Source organism: Sphaerodactylus townsendi, linkage group LG07, assembly GCF_021028975.2.
Source record: "Sphaerodactylus townsendi isolate TG3544 linkage group LG07, MPM_Stown_v2.3, whole genome shotgun sequence".
NCBI lineage: Eukaryota > Metazoa > Chordata > Lepidosauria > Squamata > Sphaerodactylidae > Sphaerodactylus > Sphaerodactylus townsendi.
Genome location: NC_059431.1, coordinates 26234661 through 26259983, shown reverse-complemented (window position 1 = coordinate 26259983; position 25323 = coordinate 26234661). Strand labels below are relative to the sequence as shown.

At 42.2% G+C, this 25323-nt stretch overlaps 1 protein-coding gene across 1 annotated transcript in view; it reads right to left on the bottom strand.

Annotated features, from left to right (window-relative positions):
- Nucleotides 1-10430: 10430 nt before the first annotated feature.
- PARP8 (poly(ADP-ribose) polymerase family member 8) overlaps nt 10431-25323 on the bottom strand; it is a 54296-nt gene continuing 39403 nt past the window's right edge. Inside the window, exons 13-20 of the mRNA XM_048503530.1 lie at nt 24826-24874; nt 20094-20206; nt 19485-19557; nt 17929-17998; nt 15054-15130; nt 13910-13979; nt 12651-12735; nt 10431-10816 (exon numbers count right to left, since the gene is read on the bottom strand). Coding sequence (XP_048359487.1) covers nt 10714-10816; nt 12651-12735; nt 13910-13979; nt 15054-15130; nt 17929-17998; nt 19485-19557; nt 20094-20206; nt 24826-24874 — 640 coding nt within the window. The 3' untranslated portion in view covers nt 10431-10713. The remainder of the gene's footprint in view (nt 10817-12650; nt 12736-13909; nt 13980-15053; nt 15131-17928; nt 17999-19484; nt 19558-20093; nt 20207-24825; nt 24875-25323) is intronic.

Sequence of the window (25323 nt, the reverse complement as noted above, 5' to 3'; positions counted from 1 at the left end):
GCAGAGCTCAGTGTGGGATTTCTTTCCCTCCTCCTATCTTATCCCCATTGTGCCCGCAACCATCTTGTGATGTAGGTTATGCTGAGTGTGAATGAGAGGCTAAAAATCTTCCTGTAAACTTTGCAGTGGGGATTTAAGGAAGTGGGCTGTAGCAGTAGAGCATCTGTTTGGTAAGCAGATGGTCCCGGAGCCCAGCTTCAATCTCCAGTCTCTTGAGTTTAAAAAATCAAGTGGTAGGTGACGTGAAAGACTTCCGCCAAGACCTTGGAGAGCCACTAGCAATCTGAGCAGACAATATTGACTTGGTGAATTGGAAGCCATTTTGGTGTTAGATTAAGATTTTATGATTTTAAATATAAATGTTAATATTTGTTTACCTGGCTGTTGTGGGCTTTCCAGGCTGTGTGGCAGTGGTCTGGTAGTTTTAGCTCCCAATGTTTTGCCCACATCTATGGCTGGCATCTCGTGGTAAGATGTGCTTCTCTCTGTGGCAGCCATTCTCAACCAGGGTTCCCTGGTACCCTGGGGTGCCGTGAGCATGTCCCAGGGGTACCGTGGCAACACTACCGCCCCCCCTCATTTTTGTGGTGTCTCCCACCGGCGCCAGCAAGGACATGGAGCTGGCCCATGGGGCAGGGCCTGCCACAAGGACAGCAGCCACCCCCCCCCAGTGCTACCCTTCACCCTGGGAGGGGAAGGTGGGGTGTGTGGCAAGCAGGGGCAATGGGAGGGGAAGGTAGAGGGTGGCGGCAGGGGTACCGTGAGATATGAAGAGTGAGGTCAAGGGTACCCTGACCTCGAAAAGGTTGGGAAACACTGCTCTGTGGCATAGTTGGTAGGCCTGTTCTAAATAAATTTATCTACTACTCCACTTTTGAAGTCTGTAGCCATCACAAAATCCACTAGCAAGACATGCCACAATTCTATTGAATTTCTTGCCTCCTTTTGTTTTAGGTGTTCTGGGTCCAGCAAGGCTGTGGAATGCCCTGTAGAGTTCTTGAACACAGGTGGCTCTGGCATCAGGAAGCCATCCACCCAATCAAGTGGGAGGTTTCAGTCTCTACTGAAAGACATGCATTCAGTTTGGTTGTCGTGGGTTTTCCGGTGAAAGCCTCTGGCAATGCATTCAGTTTATTCACTCAGCTTACTATAACGGGGCTGCCTTTGAGCATGCAGCCTCGAGCCCCAAAACTTTCAACAGCAGCTCTGGACTGAATCAGTTAAACACAGCACATGTTGAACAAATTCAGGATTTATTGAAAGTAAACATTTGCATTGGCTACAACATTATAACTGTTACAAAGCCGAATAAAAGAGCTTAAATATCAATAGAAAGCAAGTGCTGTAAAAAGTGAATAGAGAAAATATTTGGCCTTAGTGATTTGTTGGCAGTATTTACAGTATGTACAAATTTGTTAAATATTTGTAATAATTTGAAGGCACCAGAGGCTAAAATTAGCAGGCGGCAATAATATCTTGTGCACAAAATTTTAAGATGATGATTGAGAAACAGGCTGTTTTGTTAACAGAGGCCAACATTAACGTTTAGAGAAAGGAAACGAGTGAAATTTCTTTGCCCCTCAACCATCGGTTATTTACTGAGTCAGTTAAAAGAAATATTTTAAAGAGCTCAAAATGATGCAGAAAGATGAGAAAGGCTCCATTTTATTTAAATTGTTGGCAGTACCCATTTGATGTCGGCACTCTGTCAATGGGGACTCACATTGTCTTTTTGTCCCCGAACAATTACTTGAAATGTCTTTGTCTACAAAATACTAGTACTTAATCTACCCTACTGAACTACAAAACCCATTTAAAAAGTTGAAGTAGTTAATATACATCTCTGATGACTATGCACACACTTTAGATTGAGTAGGAAGTAAATGGCAAATAGTCCACCCAGTAATAAAACAGCTCTAGCCTTTTCTTTAAAAAAAATCGGTTTGTTCTCACCTATTGGCCAGTAGTAAACATCATACATTATAAATAATACGGGGGGGGGGGGCACAGAGCGTATCTACACTGCACAACTCTATTGGTTTTATTGGACCCCCCCCAGTTTGGCTTCCTTGGGGAAAAAAATCTGCAGTTGTAATGTGATAAAGGTACTGAGAATTCTCTACTTGAGATCTTGGCTATCTCTCTCTCTCCCTTCCCCACCCCACCCCCCCGGTTACAGTTCCCAGGGCATAGTGTAGATATACTCAAATTCTTTCATACAGATTTGAAGCAAAATGCACACTCCTTATGCCCCAAAGCATGCAACTTCCTGTTGTTCCTCTGGTGGAAAAAAAATGTCCTGTTAAATCTACCAGTTGCTATTATTTACCTCTGTGCCAGAAAAACTTCCGCTGCCTATTTCCATACATTAAGCCTCCATTAAAGGATATTTTATTTAGGTCTACTGGCAACTGAGCTGAAAACTTCATTTCCTTTTAGTATGATGGGCTGCTCTTTTAGTTACAGCCCTTCTGCACCTTTAACATTTGTACTAAAGGGAAAGTCTTTTGAGGTACCTGTATGACAAGCTTCAAAATGTCAAAATGCCCTCATCTATAGAAGCTGCAAAGGTGCAAAGAGCCCTTTCCTCCTTTATACATGGCCTTTGTAGCCACATGCACTACAAAGAAGTCAAATTATCAGAAGTTTTATCTCAGGTGGCTAGGCTGCCAGGTTTAGACCCTGAAAGGGTGCTTGTACCTTTAAGAGAAGTGTCAAGGATGTGATTTTTTCCAGTTCCTTTGAAGTGGAAAACTGAATAGGCAAGTCCTTGTAAGTCATAAAGGGTCAAAGTAGTCCTTTTAACTGCCCACAAGCGATCACAGGATTGTGTCAGCAGAGACTCTACTGATATTGCCATTTTTTTTTTTAAAAAAAACCAGCCTTGGGAAAAGAGGTGGTTTCCATGCATGTCTCATTACATCTGGGAATAACTTGACTGAGTAGGGAAGGGAAAGCTCACCTAGGCATTCGATTGCAGAAAATCTCATAGAAATAATCAGCACATGACATGGGCAAGCAAAAAGTGGCAAGAGAACAGAAGTAGTTAGCATTCCCCTCCACCTCACCTGTTGCCTTGTGAGCTCTGTCTTCCACCTCCATGTTTCCCCTCCATAATGCAGAACAAACATATAGAACCTTGCTGGGTAAAAGTAGCTGTTGAATGGGATTGTGGTGGGGAAATGATGGATTGGAAAGGGATAAGTAACTCTCTTTCTCCTGCTACTTTCCCCCCGCAAATGGTGCCATCCTCCCCCCCTTCTCCCCCCTCCCCACAACTGTTCCTCAAAGGTCTAAGTTTTTACACCCTGATCTTTTAGCAAACAGTTTGACAGTTGCAGTCAAAAGACTAGTTTGGGTAGGTTCTCACTCTTAAAAGCCTTGGTTGTATGAAGAGGGCTTGTTTTCGAGCACAGTTGCAGGGAGCTCTGAATGCTGCTGCATTTAGTACCAGTCAGGAGGACTGAAGGCTCATTTGCCCAGTTTGGAAAGGACATTGTAAAACATCCTAAAGGGAATTGTAACTCTGACCAGTGATATACTAGAAAACCAATGTGGGTTAAGCTATTGAAGATGACCTGGTCATTCAGCCGAGGCATTTCTTTCCTCCTTTCTTTCTTGCTAAATATCCTTTGTCCCCCGAGCTTTTTAAAAAGTTCTAGGACAGCTTCTCAGCATTTTGTGTGGGTGGAATAGAGAGGAAAAATAATACTTATGTCAACAAGGAAGTGAATCAAACCAACAAAAGAAAAGTTAGCTGTTTAGTGGGAATGTTCGTAGGGGAGTGAAGTTTATAATTTTTTAACAGAAGTTTAAACACTAAGTGATCACCAGTGGGGAGCTTTTCAAGGCATGGAGAGAAATGTTATCACCTACTCTTTGCTGCCTATTAAGTTGAAGTTAAAGACACAACAACAAAGTAAGGCAGATGCATCATCTAACAGCGGTTAGTACAATTCTGTTCTATGATTAAAACTAAGAATCCCCCACACCCACCAATTCTTTTAGGTTTAATAAGAATTCCTATTCACTTTCTGGAGAAGCTCCATTAACTAAATCAAAAGTAAGATGTCCAAATCCAAACAACATTTGTGGGGTACAATCTTGCCCTCTCTTTCATCTTGGTTAGTTGCAGTAACTAACGGCAAAATGTCAAAACTCAGGTAGTTTACTGTTGTGGGTTTTCTGGGCTGTGTGGCCATGGTCTAGTAGTGGCTTTAGCTCCTAACATTTTGCCTACATCTATGGCTGGCATCATCAGAGGCATGTCACAGTACGACATGTTTTTCTCCATGGCATAATGTGAAGAGGTTTAATTTTAACAATGAAGTACAATAGCATTCCTGAAAAACAAATGACAGAAAGTGGGATCAAGAGGTACTAACACAATTAAGTTTTGTAGGACATTGTTGCTAGATTAGCTTTACATACTCAGGAAGTGGGGTGGGAGTCTCTTACTTGGCCTAGCTGTGAATGATGAAGATCAATAGGAAGAATCAGTCACAGGGTCTCTTGTATCTAAACGTTACTTACCCAGCTAGGGAAGAGGGAAAGCATCAGATGGGAACAAACCACATATGGCCAACTCATTTACATGCACACCACAATCATAAGATTGTACATACCATTGCTGAGATAAGCATAAGGAGAACATTAAAAAAGGTTATGGAAAAGGCAGTCTGCCAACAATGAGCCCAGATATTCTGGAACGAATGAAAAATGGTGAATTAGTGAGCAGCATACTATTTCATGACAGCCAGTGTGGTGTAGTGGATAAGGCGTTGGACTTAGACGTGGGAAACCCAAGTTCAAATCCCCATTCATTCCATGGAAGCTAGCTGGGTCACCATGGGCCAGTCACATACTCACAGCCTCAACCCTAGCAAGTATTTGGATGGGAGACCTCCAGGGAATACTATGGGTGTGATGCAGAGGCAAAGCAATGGCAAACCATCTCTGAATGGTTTCTTGCTTTGAAAACCTTATGGGGTTGCCTTAAATTAACAGTAACTTGATGGAAAAAACAAAAATACTATTTATTGGAAGGAAACTGGAGAGAGGGAAGATAAAAGAAATCAGCCTCCGTAGAGGCAGATATGATAGATGCAAGTGGAAATGGTGTTTAGAGAGAATGGCAAAATCCAGCGATCTTGCATTATGTTTGGTTTCTCCACTCAAAGAAAGCTGATTGCTTCATAATGGTCAAGAAGACCGTGTTGTACTACTGACAGCTTAAGACTGATTTGCAGTGGTTATCTGAGCTAACTATTCAAGGCCTGATGACCTCTTGAGACCACTCATGCCCTTCTGGCAGTCACTAGAGAAGTGAAAACAAAATCTATTCATGAAAAAAAAATGTAATTCTTTCCAAAGCAAATCAGTATGACTGCTCTCCAGTACAAAAAAGGTCTATAAAAACCTTTTCACTATCACAGTTAGAAGTGTGTAATCATATGCTTATGGATCCTCTATTTCATAATTCTTTAATCAAGCATCCAACTAGTTTATGAGTGGGTTTGGTCGACCACAAGATTCTTGAAATTAATACATGATAGCGTAGTTATTTGAAGCAGACATCACAAATATGTTCTTCAGTAGGAAGAACATTGTGATTATCACCCTACATGTCAATTCTGCAAGAACAGGGCCTGAATCCGCTGTAAACTCCTTCCCTAAAAATGACCAGGAGTTGCTTCTCACAGGTACGATCAACATTCATTGGGGCACCAACAACTAATGACTGGTATGTGTGAATAGTTCACTATAATTATAAGATCAGAAATGGAACTATCATATGATCTCTCATGACCTCAAACACAATGCTTGTCAACAGAGCCAGTGCATCCATTCAGTTTTTAGCAGTGGCATAGTGCCAACGGGGTGGGCGAGGCACAATGCCCCAGGCACGCGCTGTGGCAGGGGTGTGGCTGGCACATGGTGGGGGCTTTCTGGGGAGGGGGTGGGCAGCACCACAGCAGGGGCATAGAGCATGCACATGCCCCGGGTGCAGGTCTCCCTTGCTCCGCCCCTGGTTTCTAGGGATCAAATACAGCTGAGTTTGAAGAAAATGAATGTATGAACTCAACTTTCACCATGGTTCTTTGCTAGATTGCATTTCATTAAAGAGCCAGCGTGGCAGATTGGTTATAAACTGTGGACTCTAGTCTGGAGAACTGGTGTGATTCCCCGCGTCTCTACATGAGTGGCAGACTCTAATCTGGAGAACCAGGTTCAATTCCCTATTCCTTCACATAAAGCCTACTGGGTGACCTTGGGCTAGTCACAGCTCTCTCCAAACTCTCCCAGTTCTACCGATCTCCTCTCATAAGGTGTCTGCTATGTGCAGGTGTAGGTGGGTGGAGTTCGTAAGCTGCTTTGAGACTTTTTAAAGTAAAAAAAGTGTATAAAAACCAACTCTTCATCTTCTATCTTTCTTAAGTTTGTTGTTTAGCAAAGAAGTGAAATTTTAGAATGTGAGGGAGCAAGAGGGAACATTCTTCCTCCAGCTGTCTGGGCCCTGCGGGATCTTGGAGAGTTCTGCAGAGCCTGTAAGACTGAGTTGTTCCACTGGGCGTTTGGACAGCCCAGCCGCTGAGTGCAGTACCCCCTCCCGTTTTACTATCAAGGGTTCCCTAAAATCTACGGGACCCACCATCTTTCCCTCTTCGAGTGTTTTTTTAAATTTGAATTCAGATATTTGCTGGATGCCGTTTTTACTGTATTGATGGATTTACTGTATGAATGGATTACTGTTGTTTAATGGATTTTAGCCTATATCAAATGGAGTTGTATATTTATTATCTGTAAATTATTTATTTGTATTAGCCATTGCTTCAACTGTTTTGGGATTGGGATTGGTTACTTTGTTGGGAAGTCCGTGTTGTACACCACCCTGAGCCCTTTTGGGATAGGGCGGTATGTAAGCCTAAATAATAAAAATAATAATAAATAAATATAAGCTTGTTTTCTGCTGCTCCAGAAACTAGGACCAGGAGTAATAGGTTCAAGGTGAAGGAAAAGAGATTCCAGCTAAACATCAGGAAAAACTTCCTGACAGTAAGGGCTATTCAACAGTGGAATGCACTACCTCAGAGTGTGGTGGAGTCTCCTTCTTTGGAAGTTTTTAAACAGAGGCTGTATGCAGTGGTGGGATCCAAAAATTTTAAAAACAGGTTCCGATGGTGGTGGGATTCAGACAGTGGCGTAGCACCAATGGGACTGGTGTGGCACGACGGGGGCATAGCTGAGCATTCCGGGGGCGGGGCATTCTTGGGCGAGGCTGTGGCAAGGACGCAGGGCACGTGCGTCCCAGGTGCAGTTCCCTTTTACTTGGCTATTACTGTAGCCATTTTTGTTAAGGGCAAAAGCTATCGGCTGCAGAAAAGAGACAAGTTAGGGATTGTCTGCCAATTTCCATCTCGCTCTGAAATGAAGGTAAGTGTGTGGGGGTGGGGGTGAGCACCGTGGGGTGGGGGGTAGGGGGGGGTGCCATGGGGGCCCTGGGGAATGATTTTGCATTTCCCACTTGACGAGATTTGTTGTACCCAGGGACAGAGATTACCCCCTTGTCCCTAGTGGAGTTAATCATTAACAACCGCTTCTCCGAACTGAGAAAATTTTAATAACCAGTTCTACCAAAAAGGTGCGAATAGGCTGGCTGGATGGCTATCTGTCAGGAGTTCTTTGATTTTGTGTTCCTGCATTGCAGGGGGTTGGACTTGATTGCCCTTGAGGTCTCTTCCAACTCTAGGATTCTACGAAGTCTAAGTAAAAAGTACTGTATCTAGATATTAGACTGCTTAACAGTTTTATGTATGTGTATAATGGAATACTATGGTTGATGTTGTCTTTCATTATGTCCGTGATTTTGACCAGTCTCTGTAAAAAGACATTTTATGAAGAAAGGTACTTCTGACGGTTTATGCCCAAGAAACTTGAACACTAAAAAAGAAGAAGTAGCAACTAGTATGGAAATTTAATGCTACCATGGGCACTTTTGTGCTACATAGTTGACCTAAGCTCATTCTGCTAGCCCTGCTGGACTAGCAGTGATTGCCAATTCAGTGTGCCTGTCACCTGCAAAAGCACCCTATGAACAGCTAATATGTACTCATCAGTACTAAATGTGCTTTAGTACTAGAGCCCACACTTAAAACAGTCCATTCAAGGAAAATGGCTTGTTTCCTCAGATGTCTCAGTTAAATGTGTGTGCTTCTGCCCCATTTATTAATTTGAATGAGGTTTTGTCTGGTATCAAGGAAACCGCATTATATTTTAGCATGTCCAACACCCTACTGCCGAGTGGTAAGGTGCAGTACTGCAGTCAAAGCTCTGCCCACGACCTGAGTTTGATCCTGACAAGTCGGTTTCAGGTAGCTGGCTCAAGGTTGCTTCAGCCTTCCATCATTCCAAGGTCAGTAAAATGAGTACCCAGCTTGCTGGGGGTAAAAGACAACTGGGAAATGCAATGGTAAACCACCTTGTAAACACAGTCTGCCCCACAACGTGACGCCACCCCAGGTGTAAGTAATGACCCAGTGTTTGCATTTTTAAACCAGGAGAAAAATAAATTGAGAAGTCTTCCATAAAGAAATTCCCCTCCGTATACTTCCTAGTTAATTATCAGATGGCTAATCTGGTGAAATACACTCCATCATGCATGAATGGTCTCAATTATTAGAAACTAGTATTAGTATTTTGAGAGCCAGCTTGGTGTAGTGGTTAAAATGTCAGACTAGGATCTGGGAAACCCAGATTCAAAACCCTAGTTATGCAGTGGAAACTTGTTGGGCAGGCTTGGGCCATGCTCCCATCCCTGACCCTGGCTAGGATGGGAGACTTCCAAGGAATACTAGGGTCATGACGCAGAGGCAAGGAGTGGCAAATCACACCTGAATAGTCTCTTGCCTTGAAAACCTCACCAGGGATCACCATAAGTAAGTTGTGACTTCATGGCAAAAAAAAAAGTACTAGTATTAAGAGGTAATACATTCCTGATTAATTCTGGGTTTTGTTATTTATACTAGGAAATCTTCGGTTTTTATGTCTGTTTTCTGTCAGGCTAAAATTGTGTGGAATTGAACTCAATGCTGACTTTGGTACAATGAAGGGCATCATAATAATCCTGCAAAATGTCTTGACAGCAGATGCTCACCATCTTGTAGGATTGGTTCCCAGGCATATCTTGCCTTTATACCATCGAATTAAACTCCTTCATCTTCTCATTTGGCATGTGGTAGCATAGAGGTATAGGTAATCCTTAGGAAGGGTATCAGAACAAGTCCCAGGCCTGTGTGTCCTTCCACAAGGCATGCTGATCCTTTAATGTGAACAGGGATGTATGACATTAGTATGAAGGTGGTAAACGTTCATGCTAAAGATCTATGTGCAATGGAGGGGGAAAGGTCTTCAACTGAAAAGACTCACCTCTACACCCTACCACATATATAACCAATGAACTACATGGGAACCAGTCAAACACAGTGGTTCCCTCTGTTTATGGATTCATGGATGAACCCAAACAGATAGATTCATAAGGCCATTCTACCACACATACACACAAATGATCAGTTTCAGACTAAACCTCGTATTCAGTGAAATGCACACTGGCTCCTGTAAAACACTCATGCATGTGCCAGTCTCAGTCCACAAGAATACTGCCAGGTCATTTGGGGGAAAGCAAATAAAACAGCTGAACTTCCCAGGCAACAAATTCTAGGACCACTGTTCAGTGCCACGTCAATGATAATTTGAAAATCTGATAGACATTGCACAAACAGTGTAAGTGTAATTTGCCCCTTATGCACTAGCTGACAGGTTTGTACTAGTTTAAAAATGCTGATTATCCATTAGTAGTCTGTGTTCAAGGACATCTTTGAAAACTGCACCCAGAAGGAATGAGATCTGTGCATGACCAAAGGCATGCTCTTAAGTCCATCAGTGGTGAAATAATTGGGTTGGATCCAGTGATTGTCTTTCACCAAGTGGCCCCTGATAACTCACTTCTGCTCATATTTTCTGCAATAGAAGAAGGCTTGGTGGCTGACAATCATAGAATTCACAAGTGACAAGGGAGCAATCAGATCTTTTTTTCTTGGCAAGTATGTGAATAGAACTGAGAAGTTTTCTTACTGGAATGGTCCAAGTTCTGTACATGGTTCGTATATAGTAGAATGAATATATTACAGATAGTTTTTCCATTTTATTTATTAAGACTCAAGCAACTACTTTCTATGGTGTTTTAAAACATGAATATTCTACTTATTGCAAAATATCCCATACCATATAGATTCCCACTTTCTTTTGTAATTTTTTTTGTTTTTTAAAAAAAGTCTGTTACTGTTTCAATCATTGCAAATTTTTAAAATACAGGTATACAGTACTAAAATGATCCAATTCAAGTCTTCAATATAAAAATATCAGCACAAAACTTCTTTTCAAATTCTGTTTATTTTGAACAACCCAAATGTCTGTTTAAGTCTCAGCTGTATCATACCAATAAACTCTGAACCCCTCCAGTCGTTTTGCTTGCGTTCCTTTCAGGTATTTTGACGGAATAAGAAATGCTAAGTAAGAAAAAAGTATTCAAAGGGCTAACTTGTTCAGAATAACAATAAATTAGTTTTCTCCCCCACTGCGTCTTCTTCAGTTCAAAATCCAGCTTTGAGACTGAGGAAGGCTTCCAAATCACATCAAGGTGTTAAAGCGGTCCTTTTAACCAGTAGCGGTTTGATTACCAATGACCCGGAGGATCTCTTTATGAATGCTTGGCTCTTGAGTGTTTATACTGGTATCACCTACTTGGCCATCTTCATAGCTAAAAGAAGTATACAGAAGAGAAATATTTTAATATTTTGAAACCTTCCATATCATGAGAAATAGCCAGATACTCCACCCTGTACATAGTTTGCACTGGGAGGAAGAGAAGTACTACATTTCCAGCTTATGGCTTAATGGCCTAAAAAGGAGAGAGGCAAGTTATTATAGCACAGAGATCTAGTAAGGCTATGACTTCATTTCCTGCCATCACATTTTGCAGTATAAAAAAAATGCAGGGGTAGAGTATAAGGTCAGACCTATGTGTGTGGTTGTTACAGCCAACAGCTGGGTTCTGGGAAAGGCTATGAAGGTTACATTATGCAACAGCACAGATCCATTTTGGAAAACTGGCTGAAAGTATGTTTAGCAGAAACATCACAGTCTTGTGACAAGTAAAGGAGAACTGCAGTTATGACCTCACCAGTGTCAAGGTCAGAAGCAAGGGCAGCAACACGAGAGAACTAGGGACATAGAACACAGACCTGGCATCAGGTAGTGAAGACAAAGGCAAGGGTCAGAGCCATGAAGGAAAACTCGTCGCCACTGAGTGACTTTACCCCATGGGGTAAACAAAGGAAGGAGAGTGACTCCTTTGCTCTCTATGGATACTCATCTGATGAAGGGAGCTTTGATACTCTGAAGGTTATGCCCCCCAAATCTTGTTGGTCTCAAAGGCACCAATGAATTTGAATCTAGCTGTTCTACTGCAGAACAACATGGCTACTCTCTGGCCCCTTCCACACGGGCCAATAAACCCAGGCTGGGGATGGGGGAAAATGTTCTGGGGAGGGGGGGGGACTGTGTACAGATCCTGCCCCTAAAGCGAGGCTGCCCTGGGCCAAGTCCCCCAAAATGTTTTTTTTAGAATCGAGCTTTTTGCGATTCTTTTGTTTTAATGTAGGTTGTAGCTGCTCGAAAGCAAATGGCTGGTCGAGAATGGCTGCACTTCCCTTCGTTTGTAGAGGTCCCACCTCTCAGCTGCATAGCCATGCAGGGGTACAGGGACATCAGCATGGCTGCGGAGGTCCATGCCTTCCTGCCGACTTAGCTATGCAGCAGAGGGAGGTAACTAACAAAAAAACCTGGGTCTCTGTGCAAAGGCATGACAGCAACCCGCACTGCTTATGCAGGCTCTGATTGCTGCCTGCACGGAGGCATGTGAACGTGAAAACAGGAGAGCGGGCTACTTTATCCCAACTGCAACCCGCTCTGCCTCTACTGTGCAGAAGGGGCCTCTGAAACACTAGCAGTATGTACTTCCAAACATCCACAACATCTATAGCTCTTTAGGAGTTTGAGTCCCAGAAGGTTGGACTCAGTGACACCCCCCTGGCTGGGGCTGAAGATCACTGCTGTAAATGATTCGGAAGCATATTATAGGGCACATATTCTCTACCACTGAACTGTTGGGCTTCATTGCCCTGATGTGTATGACCTGAGAGCATCCCTAAGAGATGCCCCAGCTGTCCCTCTACACCTTTGTTTTGCAAGGGAAGATTAGCTTTGATGAGCAAGCTGTATTTCAGGGAAGTTTGTGACCATTAATGATCTTCCAATTGAAGATTTCCTGAGGAATTATGTTGTGCCCTGGAACACAATTTCAAAACCGCTGTCCTAAAAGAAAGGGTTAGAACAGCTGTGATATTTAACTAAAAACCAAAAATGTGAAAGGAGGATTTTCAGCCAAAGTTCATATATTAGGAACAAAATGCTACTTTGTTTTTTGGGGCTGAAAAGTATGCTGCGTGGTATTCCATTGTAAAAAAAAACCCCATCCCATTAAGGAGGTTGTATAGCAATGTTTGAAGTTCTGTAAAATCTTCTGTACTTACACAAAGAAGAATCTTGTACACACATGATCAGTGTTTGGAACTACCCATATCTCCCCATGTTTCTGCAGATCAGGTGAAGTTATCACTATTAAAAACAGAAACAAATATGAGCAACAAGATATCCATATTTGGTGTACTTGTGAAGATACTATGAGATTTTACAGATTATAGCAATCTATTCTTATCTCAGTAGTTCAGATCTTCTTTGACCTTTTGCTAGGTTTGTTCAAATAGGAACCAACATTTCAGAAGATGTCACTCTGGCAGAAGATGTCCACACACAGACTAAGAGAAGAGTCTTCTCTTAGGGTGCTAGGCTGGTGGTGGAACATGCTACCAAGTAGCAGCTGACTCAACCCTGTAGGGTCTTCAATGCAAGACACGAACGTAAGTTGCATGTTTCTATGTAGCATCCCTGGACTTTCTTGGCAGTCTCCCATCCAAATATTAATCAATGCTGACCCTGCTTAGCTTCTGAGATCTGATGACGTCAGGAGAGCCTGGACCATCTGGTAATATTGATATGTACAGAGCTTTCTCAACTTTTGAATTATTTGTTTCTTATGAAAGCTTTTGAACTTTTTAAAAGTACAGATGAAAATTCTTATCATTCCTTTTCTTTTCAATGTAATGCTTTCTCCTTTGTCTCTGTAAAAATGCAATTTTTGTTTTAATGGTAGAGATGTGATTTGGGCAGTCCAATTCAGATGGGGGCTTTGGGAGCAGTGGAGGGCTGTGCCAATGTGTTTGCTCCCTCCATTGGCGTAACAGGCACCCGTGCCAGTGGAGATAGCAAAGATGTCAGCGTTCAGCCACCCCACAGCTCTGTGGTGGGCAAACCAGGAAGTGGGCACTACCACAGAGCTACACTGGCATCTGAACAAACGTTGGTGCGGTGGGTGGGGGAGGAGAACATTCCTGGGGGTGGAGCCAACTTTAGTCAGCTTCTACCAATGTGCCAGCCTGGGAATGCTATCCTCTGAGCCCACAGATTTATGCCACACTTTTTTGTAGTGTAAGCCTGTTTCGGCTATGGGGTAATTTGGGGGACAGGAGGGTTTTCAAACTTCCTTCCTTTCTGCACCACTTGAAGGCCCTTGGGGGGCAGCGTGGCCAAACTGGATTGCGCTACAAATCACTAATTATTATTTTGTCTTTTTGCCAAAGAATTCTGGATGTTCTACAGTTCATTGGTGATGAAAAGAATACAGTTGGAGAATCCTCTTACAGGACTGCAGTTCCCAGCGTGCTCTGCTTACCTTCACATAAGGCTATACATTTTAAGTTTCGGCTTTGCAAAAACTGAGACTGCTGTCCTTTTTTCTGGGTCTATGAACCAAAACAGACATTTGAGAAAAACGTTACGCTAAATACTTTACACTGATGCAACTTTACAGCTGTAATAGAAAGGAAGACACAAACATTCTTGTCAGAAACACTGATACCCTTTCTGATCCTTCAACTATAAGATTCAAGTCCAATTGTCCAACAACAGAACCAATTTAATGCAACATTTTGAGGTCACATTCATGTCACTACAAGAGTTATACATTTGCAGACAGACTGGTGAAATTTCAACTTTCAGTCACCTCTCTCTCTCTCTCTCTCTCTCTCTCTCTCTCTCTCTCTCTCTCTCTCTCTATCTATCTATCTATCTATCTATCTATCTATCTATCTAATCCCATTTATTCCCCGCCCTACACCAAGGTTCCAGGGCGGCTTACATAATGAGGTTAAAAGTCTCATTAAAACTTACCCTCGTTAAAACATACACTGCCTCGCTAGCATTATTTCCCAATTTTACAGCTCAGCTATGTTACATTCTTTACATCATACTGTTATTTCACTATGTTTACAGTACACTGTCCTCTAATTTTGTAATCCACTTTGATTGCATCATTGGTCATATTTATTATACTGTTCTTATTACATTGTTTTTAATTGTGTAATACATCTGGAGCCTGAGTGCAAAAGGCAGACTATCCATGAAATTACAGAAATAAAGATAGATTTTTTTCAGCTGTCTTTACACAAATGAATTAACTATCATCGTTACCATATAATCATCCACTGGGTTTGCATGACACTGTTGTGGCTGTTAATGCCACACATAATTCTGGGTAGAAAAGGATGCACAACCACTATGCAGCAATAGGCTACACAACGACAACTATTTTATGGAACTCTATGATATGAAATGCCATTTCTGATATGCATCACCAGCAGGTTTCCCTTCTGGGTCTTCTCTGTACCTCCCCTCCCCAAACCCTCTGCGTGTTCACAAGGGTATTGTGAGGATATCAATAACCTTTACATCTGGCTCCTGCTCCTGAGATCACAAACACATACACAAAAGTAAATGTCTTCCAGAAATGCTTTATGTCTTTCTTTCTTTTTTTTTACCTGTAACACGCCGCTGTTTTTACTGCCTGAAGCAGGCTCATCCTTAGCTGACACCTTCTGCTGTTTTTTGTTCATCCCTAAAGACATCAGATTTACATCAGAAAGGCTGTTGTGTAAAATGTCAGATGTTACACTTCATCTGTGTGGCGACAGCGAACTGATAAAGATGCTGCTGCTGCTGCTTCCCAGCAGCCCACACTCCTGGCAATTTTGCACATTTCATGCAGCCAGCTGAGATCCCAGAAAGATGTAGTGTCCTGAAAGCACCTCTTTGCTTCCCAAAGTCACTGAGTCATACACTGAGGAGGAGTCTTCTGGACTTAAGGGGCATGAATATAACTAAGGCAATTTGTGCAGAGTCATCTTCCCCCTGCCCCCAAGGCAGAACTGCAGTGCATTCCAGATCAGGAATCTACCCCCAGGATAGGGCAATTAGAAGCATGGGAAGAAAGTATGCCACTGAATGCCACCACAGCCATCATTAATGCTAGAACACTGGATGTCAAATGCATCCAAAGCATTTCCAGGACAGATAGTTTTGAAACTAGCTAGAAGCATCTGTTTTGGCACCTCACCATATCACTAGAACTAGAATTATAGGGGGTTAGGAGGGGAGTTCTGCCCACTACTATATATTGTTTTAACATCTCCAGAGAAGCATCACTATTTGGCTGCCATCTCTATTCAAGGATCCCCCATGACTCCCCACTGCCTAGATCTCTCCCTTAGCTCTTTGGCAACCTGCTTGGTCAAAGAAGGCAATCTGGTCTCTAGCTCTGCACTGCTTTACTTTCTGTACCCAGTCATGTTATGAGCCCAGGTAGGATCTCTCTTTAACCAACTGGTTTGTGTCAGCCTGGCCACCTGTCCCCGTCGACTTGATTTGGTCAGATACACCCTCCTGTCAGTCTCTTGTTACTGCTTCAAGACTCTCAGAAGCCACAACATACCCTGGCTGAGGGAATGTTCAGCAAGTTCTGTGGTAAAATTATGCTTCAGTAGTTACAGGATTTGGCTTTGACACGGAAAGACAAAGTCCACAACCCTAACGTGCTGCTGGCAGTCAGAACAGACTGCATTGGTCTACAGAGACTTACAGTCTGATTCTGATTAAGGCAGCTGTGTGAGTCTGCATGTGTAAGGCACCACTTTGCATACCCAATGGCTTCTGATATGCCAGATCATACAAGGTTTAGAAAATCCTGGACTGACTAGGCTGGTAAGTGATAGGTCTGAAGTGAGTGGTTCAATTTCTGCAAACTACTTTGGAATTCAGGTGCAGTGGAATTTAACTTTTTATGGAGCAGAACCAAGCCTCCATTCTTAATGTGAAGCAGCTCTTGGGGGAGAAACAGAAGTGTTGCCTGGCACAGGTTTGCTCAGATCAGTCCGATATTTTTTGTCTCCTCTGCACTGTCCAAAATTGTCTATGCTTCATTGATTACACACTCTGGCTTTGACACAGCCCACTGAAAAGATTGATGTCTCCCAAACTCACTGTTACCTGACTTGGAATGGGAATTTGCATAGCTCATAATATTTGAAGATATTTAGAGGTATTATGCATCCAACACCATTTCTCCACAAAGCTCTTCTGCAGCTCAGAATGCAAAATGAGATTATGTAAAAAGCATTCCTCCTAAAAACCTCCAGTATTGAATGCCTTTATGCTGCGTAAATGCATTTAACATTGGGAGGCTTTTTTTCCCGTTAGCCTTCTTACCATTAGCAGAAAAGGTCAAGTAAATAAACATAAGGGGATCAAATATAGTAGTTCAATCCTAAACACATTACACATTTCCAAGTCCATTGGAGGCAGTGGCCTTAAGGGTGCACCTCTGCTTAAAATTGCACTTTATTATAGTCTTTGATTTTGGTGGGATGGGGGGAATTGGTGAGCTTCTGCAAATTTGGGTAGACATGCTTCAGGATTGTATAGATCCTTTTTAAGGGAGAATCTAGGGCATTGTTGGTATGGTCCACCATTCCCTGGACTCTTCACATTTTATAGTATTTCCTTAATTGTCTTTGGGATTGGGCGGAAGTCAACTGAGAACTCTTGGAAGAATAAATCCCCCTTCCTCCAAGCATTCTCCAACAATGCCTGTGACTGGAGAACATTTTTTTTTTCATATGAGATGTGAGAAATTCATTCATCTTTGACTGACTTTTGGTGAGCAATATGGGAAAAAAGCAATTTTCTGGGTTCTGATTCCTGGCTTTCTCTGCTTCTGTTTTTAAGCTTGTTCTCATTCACCATACAGGTTTTGAGCCTTGGGCAAGATTCTGAAATGGAGTCCATCCGTGGCCTGGATAACACCTCCTCCCTTCCAAAATCTTTTGCAAAAAAGTACTCCAACAGCACAAATATCCATTTTTTCAACCCCTGGTTCATTCTCTGAGCCTACCAGAGCTCATGGACTACAAATCCCATGCTGGCAGGGGCTGATGGGAATTGTAGTCCATGAACATCTGAGAGTCAAGTAGGTTGCAGATCCCTGGTCTCCACTACTTGCGGTTTCCTTCAGATACCATGGGATCTCAAGCAAATCCTGCTGGCAGGCTGATGGGAATTGTAGTCCATGAACATCTGAGAGCCGAGGGCTGGTGCAGGACCCTGGGTCCAGAATTCAGGGGTCTGCAACCTGCGGCTCTCCAGATGTTCATGGACTACAAATCCCATGCTGGCAGGGGCTGATGGGAATTGTAGTCCATGAACATCTGGAGAGCCGCAGGTTGCAGACCCCTGGTCCAGATGAAGCATGAAGGAGGAAAAAAACCTCTTGCTAACAGATGACAAAGCAATGAAGAAGGTGTATTAAAATACCTTCTCCCTACTGTATTCCCCAAATGTAGAAAGACTTATCAATATCACCTGAGTAACCAAAAGATATGCTTGACAATGGACTAAGGTAGATCCCACTTCCAAACATTGCACCGTGGAGCTGAAACACAGAAACAAGAAGCAAACAAAAACTTGAAAGCTCTTAACATCTGTTTGCTATATTTTACAAAATAAGACCACATAGAATGTAGATCATACTAGCCTGATGCAAAATATTGAATTGATAGAATCTTGAAGAAATAAAAAAAGTCACAGATAAAGTTTTGGCTGTAGCACATTTCTCCTAAATGTTATGGAAATTGAGCAATATATCTGTGTGACATGGGCCATTCTGTCTGAAGTTATCTAGGATCTGGTATTCCCTGCCTTTGGCTCTGAAAATGCCACCATACTGCATTGACATCAACGTATGTAAAGGGACAGAGGTTTGCACTAGTATGCTATCCCTACCTGTATACATACTCGTGAGCACAATATCTACACATGCTCCATCACCATGAGTGGGCACATGAACGTTCCTGGTTACAGGGATTACAGTGATGAAGTCCACATATGCACTTGGATCCAAGATCATTCCTGCAACGAAGGGATTTCTGTCCATGAAAGGTGATTTATTCACCTCGTCATCCTACTGCAGCCAAAAATGGCCTCTGAGATGACGGTTCTGGAGGGCAGGGGATCTGGGACCACAGCAGGAGGGAGGGGAGAAAGTCATACTTTATATTCCCTTGTGACTAGGATACAAAGGCTAAGTGATCTCCATTCCCACTTGTATCTGATGAGGACAGCTTTGACCCTCAAAGGCTAATATCCAGGAAATATTATTGGTCTTTCAAGTGCTACTGGACTTGAATCTTGCTTTTCTACTGCAGGCCAACACAGTTACTTAATGGGAAGACATTCTTCCATCTCCAGAAATGCTCTGTTGGATCCAGGGTTTTTAGTGCTTTGCACTCATTATCCAGTGACCACGCCCAGGCAGGGGTGGGGCCAGTATATTGGAGCCCACACCTCTTTCTGTGTGCTGATTCCAACACATATAATGTTATTCATAAAGAACTGATTTAATTTTTTTAAAAAAATTGTTCTTGTTATTCCGTGCTGCTTTAGGTCCCCACTGGGGAAATTATACAATTATCGTTATCTCCCTTTGGCTGTTAAATTTGTAGATCTGTTTGTCTTGGACAGGCAACATTGTTTGTATGCCCAGGGGAGAAGCGGATTTGAAATGTAAATGTTTAAGGCTGAAACCTCAGGGAGAAAAAGATTCAAAATAATCTCAAACTACTCCTCGGCTCAGAAGGTGAGGGAACAGCACAGCAAAACACAGGGGACTTCGTCTGTACTGTGCTATCTACCTGAGTGAAAATTATCTCATCCTTTGGACTGGCTGAAAAGGATAGCCAACATTGATTTGTGCTATTTTGAGGAACAGGAGGCAAATAAGATGAAATGGGGTTAGAGGAAACTGCACTGTCATTGCTCTGATTATACAACAGTTACTTCAAATGGCAGCTCCTGCTTACTCTAAGTGACTCATGCCCACAGCCTTCTGACAAAAGCCCAGTCTGTTTTTATTTCATTACCTGCAGCCTTGTATTGGAAGCCACCACTAAGCCATTCCTCAGGATGGAGTGCCAGTTTTCAATGTGAGACCCACTTCAAAACAAAACAAAACAGAGAGGGGATATTGGTATGGTTACAAATCTAAACAAAACAAATCCAGCAATTTCCTGTATATATAATGTGTTCCTTTTAGGAAGTCCCTTCCTTTTAGAATATGAATGTGCAGGGCTGCCCATCCTGTGTTTGGCTGTGGAGACTATGGCCTTTTGTTAACTTACTTCGGAGGGGCAGCTGGGGGCTCCTCCATTTAAAAAGGAACCTCCTGCTGTGAGGCTTCCTCCTCCCCAATCAGCACTTGGCCCACCCATTGCTTGCTGCTCACCTCCTCTAAGAAGAAGAGTTATGCTTTCTAATTTGCTCATTAGCTTCACAGGGAAAGGGAAGCTATGGTTTGCCAGCATTTGAAAACTACACAGCTTCCCTGATCAGCAGCATGGTGACTTTGGGAGAGGCTAAGAAACAATGAGTAAATGAAAGTCTACAGTGAAGGAAAGGTAAACTCGCTGTGAGGCAGAATGCCTCTAATCACAACTTTTGATGGGCTTGGGCTCCTTTCTTTCAATACTCACTGAAACGCAAAGGTACTCCCATAGAGATTCTTCGCAGCTCTGAAATTGGATTCTTTGGCTGGTGGACTGCTGAGCAGAAGGAACTGATGGGGAGTGTGCATAAACTTCAGTTGCTGGAAGAAGAAGAATTAACAGGGAGATAAGATAAAACAATATTGACTGAGAGGGTGAAATTCTTGTTGGTCGAGTGCTCAAGAGCTGGCACTCAGTAGAAGTTCTACGGATTGTCCACTAACAACACTCATATTGGAGACTCTTTGTTATGTGTTGGTAAAACAGGACTACATCACATACACTCTAAACTTTGATTTTTTTTGTAAAGTACCATGTATGGTGTTTCTGTTCTAACAGACAGAGGTAAAAAAACCATACTGGACATTTATGTCATAATAGTCTACAACAGGGGTCCCCAAACTACGGCCCGGGGGCCAAATGTGGCCCCCTGAAGGCATTTATCCGGCCCGCCAGGCATGGCAGCGATGGCTCCATTCATGTGCAGTGGGGGCTCAAGGGAGAGGAGGAACCGGCCCCAACGGCTGTTGATTGCAGTTACATGATGGCACCCCCAAATCTCCATGAATTTTCTGACCCAGAGTTGGAAACCTTACATGTGGCAACACCTGCTCCGCCCTTCCCTCTCAGCTACTCCATGTGTTGCTCTCAGGCTTTCTGTTCCGCCTCACTCCCATTGGCATCAGCCAGGCTGGCGAATCGCTCGCTGGCTGCTAGGGAGGAAAGAACCCAGGAAGATACCTGATCCTGGGTTAGATGGAATGCTTCATTGGGAAAGTTCTGCTTTTTTTTTTTTTACAGGGGAAGGTATTCCACAGCAATATTTGGAGCCCACCCTGTACTTGACATACTTTGGTCACTGTTCTAAAAATAGACCACGACAGAAAGGCTGAAAGGTGAAATCAAACAGTTTACAATCATTTGTGCATAGGAATTCATAGTTTTTTTTAGTCCGCCCCTCCAACAGTCTGAGGGACAGTGAACTGGCCCCCTGTTTAAAAAGTCTGGGGACCCCTGGTCTACAACATTGGCCAGCATCCTATCACTTTACTAAGTAATCTGAAATCTTCCTCTAGCCTCAAGAGGCCGTCGTCAAGTTCAGAGTCTCTGCTTACAATGGGAGGACCCTTAAAACTTCAGAAAATCTCTCTAGATAATCCACCCATCTTTTTGTTTTCCAGGATACTACTGCTGCTTCTTCATACCATTTCCCTCCTTCTTCTGAGCCCTTATTGTAGCTTGTTCTCTTGTGCAGACTTTCATTTTATTGGCTGTGGCAACCCCACATGTTTATGAGTCTGTAATATCATCATATCACTGTATCAAAGCGGACACAGTGCTGTGACCTCTGAGAGAAAATCTCATGGATAATCACAGTCAATGGGATTAAATAACAGAGAGGGAAGATGCTACTGAACATAGTAGTTAAGATTTTTAACAGTGGAAATGCATTTGAAACAAGAGCAGAAGACTGCTGAAAATGGAAGACCCTTCTCTACAATGTTTCTAAGAAAAAAAGAGAGGAAAATATGGAGAGTGGAAGTAGCTTGGAGCATTTTTCATTTCTCAGAAGTAGCTCTCATTACAGACAAAGTTGGCAACCCATAATGTAAACCAGGGGTCGGTCTCCAACCGATGGCCTTTCAGATGTTCATGGATTACGATTCCCATCAGCCCCTGCCAGCATGGCCAATTGGCAGAGCTAATGGGAATCATAGTCCATAAACATCTGGAGGGACATATTTGGAGATCCCTTATGTAGAGCTCTTTAGAGGAGGAGGGATTAGGCCAAGCCTTTTTCAAGAATTGAGATAAGTGGTAACCCACTTGGTGCTTGCCCGAGGATGAACTTGTGTTTTCTTTTGTGCTTCACATTTCAGCCTTGTACTGATCAATTCTATCTTCCATCTGTCATACTGCTTTTAAACTTTTCCCTTTTTTTTGAAGTAGAAAGGTAATAGCTAAACCCTACCAGTCTAGATGCTCTGAGCAGGGCAAAAAACAGCCATTTTGCTTGTTATTTGGGGAGTTTATTAATTGTAATCTTATATTGAGCAGGATTAGCATTGCAATGAAGGATTCTTGAGTTTTAAGAGATAAGGTTTTTTTTGTTTTAAGAGGTGGTTTTTTAAAATTTAGATGATGAATTCAGCAACAGAGAAATTACTGGGCTAATCTTGATGCCACAAGTCTTCCTGTATGAATGGCACAGAATCTGTTATCTTAATAAAGAAAATAAGGAGTTAAGAACATCCAATGGTTGTCTGGTTATTTTCAAAATGAGATTCCTCTCTTACTGCAAGGCTTAAAAGACCCCCTAAAATTCATCAGTGTTTGAGACTTAAAAGAGAGAAATACAAACTGTTAACACATATTTTACCATTCTGAATCTGAATGAGAAATTAAAGCTTTTCAGCTAAACACTATAAGTATTTTCTCATTTACAAACATTAAATTTCACCAATGACTCTAACTTATCTGGAACCTATTTTTTGTGGGACATGAAATCTGAAGTTGGGGTGAAACAACTTGCAACTTTGGCAGGTACAAACCTTGCAAACACAGATTTATAAAAGCCAAAGTTACAAAACAGTACACGTGAGGTAACTTTTCCCTCTCATCTGTCCTTCTAACTCAGTATGCTAGTTAAACACAACTTTTAAAACTATCTCATGAAAAGAACTATCTCTTGAAGACCCATACCTCAAAGATCTTATGAAATACAAAAACAGGCCAGAATGTTAAAATTAGTTTATTGGGGTGAATTGAACAGCTGATGTTGGCTGCAAGAGAACTATGATCAGCAGTGACATGACCCTGTCAATGGGGAAGGAGATTTATCTGCTTCTGTGGAGGATGCCATCAGTTCCATTAAAAAGTTTCATAAAGTGCATGTAAAGACATTCATAGCAGCCTACTTGCTTTCTAGCTCAACAGGAACAATCAATGAGCTTAGAAGGTCTAACTGTGCTACGTACTGCACTTTACGACCAGTAGAATTTCCCCAGCCTCCAACAAAGCAACTAGGATCCCTGTGGCAGACTGCAACAGGACAACCTAGCCTTTGGAATCACTCCACAGTTGGACTGTCAATAACTGGTGAAAATCATGTGGTTGCTCCCAGAAGGATTCACCTATCAACACCTAGTACTGCCTTTCAATAATCTGGGCAACCTTCTTGTCAGAGCTTCTGGCACGTGTGGGGGTTAGAGCCAAACTTCACAAAAGTGTCTGTGCATCACCAATATGAATTAGGATCATGGGGGAAGTGAACTTGTCTCTCCATGCCATTGCTCCAGTTAAAAATGGCTCCCTCTTCTCCCTTAAGTCCCAGAAGGAGAAAACCACAGGCATGATACGGGGATCTGTCTTATTTCATATGATTTCAATGAGTTGCAAGGAGCAGCATTTTCTAATGCAATTGGTAGAGAGCCCACCCTTCCTAATGCCACAACTTTGATCCTTTTTGGCATTTCTGCAAATGCTTGTCAATGCTCAATAAAACTTCTGGAGCTCCAGTTACAGGAATTCAATTATGTATTATTTGGACCTTGCTAAAAGTGAACACATATTGTTACCACATGACTAATATAATGGAGTGGGAGGCTCACAGAACCAGTACAAAATTTTTTTAATGCAGCTGGTTGTTGTGAGTTTTCCAGGCTGTATGGCTGTAGTCTGGTGTATCTTGTTCATAACATTTTGCCTGCATCTGTGGCTGGCATCTTCAGAGGTGTATCACAGAGAGAAGTCTGTTATACACTCTGTCTTTAATAGTACCTAAAGAAACAGCACAATAATTTGGGAACTAGTAATTTGCACCAGGGTATTTCAGTTTACATCTGGTGGTCTTCAAGCAGACATGCATGAAGTCATCAAATGTGTGTGTGTTTGTGAATGCTGATGCAGATTTATCAACACACACACACACACACACACACACACACACATGCTAGTTTGTATCATGATATTCTGGGTTAACCCAATAATAATTTGGAAAGTAATATAATTGATTGACACACACACACTTGATGACTTCATGCATGTCTGCTTGAAGACCACCAGATGTAAACCAAAATACCCTGGTACAAATTACTGTGCTGTTTCTTTATGCACTATTAAAAGTTCCCTGGTCACACAATCAGTCAACAGAAATAAATGTTGTTATGGTGTCAGGCATTCATCCAATCATGTCTCCTTCACCCTGGGTTATTAGACAACGATTGGAATGCATTATGCTCAAGGGCAGAGCCATAAATGTGGCTCAGAAAGAAAAGAGAGATCTCTAATAACCACATGGAAAATGCTTGGTGCAAATCAGCAGCAAGAGTTAGTTATCAATATCCATCAAAACAAATTGGATCTTACATGCCCAAGTGAACACCTCTGCTATAATACAGAGCTGTGTCATCAAAAGTCAATTGATTTCCCATCTGAAAAGTTATTCTGAAGAGTATTAAAGAGATGTAAACTCAGGCCAACAACTGAGGGGATTGTGTAATACATTCACAGTAGGTTGAGTTCAAACCAACAGGCTTCTTCATGACTTTAGTAACCTTATCAAAGTTGGGTCATAGGAAGGACCACCCCAAAATGTTTTTTTCTGATGTTTCTCACTTGAAAGCAGTGACTGAAGAAAGTTTATTCGTGTCACATGAAAGTGTCATCATCAAAAAGTCAAATTCAAGAATCGCTTGTTTTTCGGATATCTCACACTTACCCTGTTCACAGGTAGCTTCACAATATGTGATCTATTACTTGAAATAACCCTGTAAAACATAAAGAAACATTTGGAACCAAACAGAAAAGTCACTGATGGTTGTCATCGCTTCATACCCTTCAGTCCATATGACCAAAATACCCCAAAATAATCTCTCTCTCATCTTGAAATTGGTATCAGCTGGCCAAAAAGTAATGTGGATTTTATCCCACCTCCATTCTGACCAGCCCTCCTCTTATTACAGTGTGTGCCCTATAAGGCTTTTGTCCATAAAAGTCCTATGATTGTCAGCATAACATTTCTGGTGGTTGGAGGAGACCGCAGCACTCTTTTTCACCAGTGGAAAAGCTGTTGGATCCAACACACAGGATCCTTGTCCATGCACAATGATGAATTTGCCTTTCAGTTGCAGCATTCCCAAACAGGTGGGTCTCAATCAGAATGCAAAAATTAATCGTAGCTTTATTGAAGAAGTTGCAAAATAAATGCAGGCTTAAA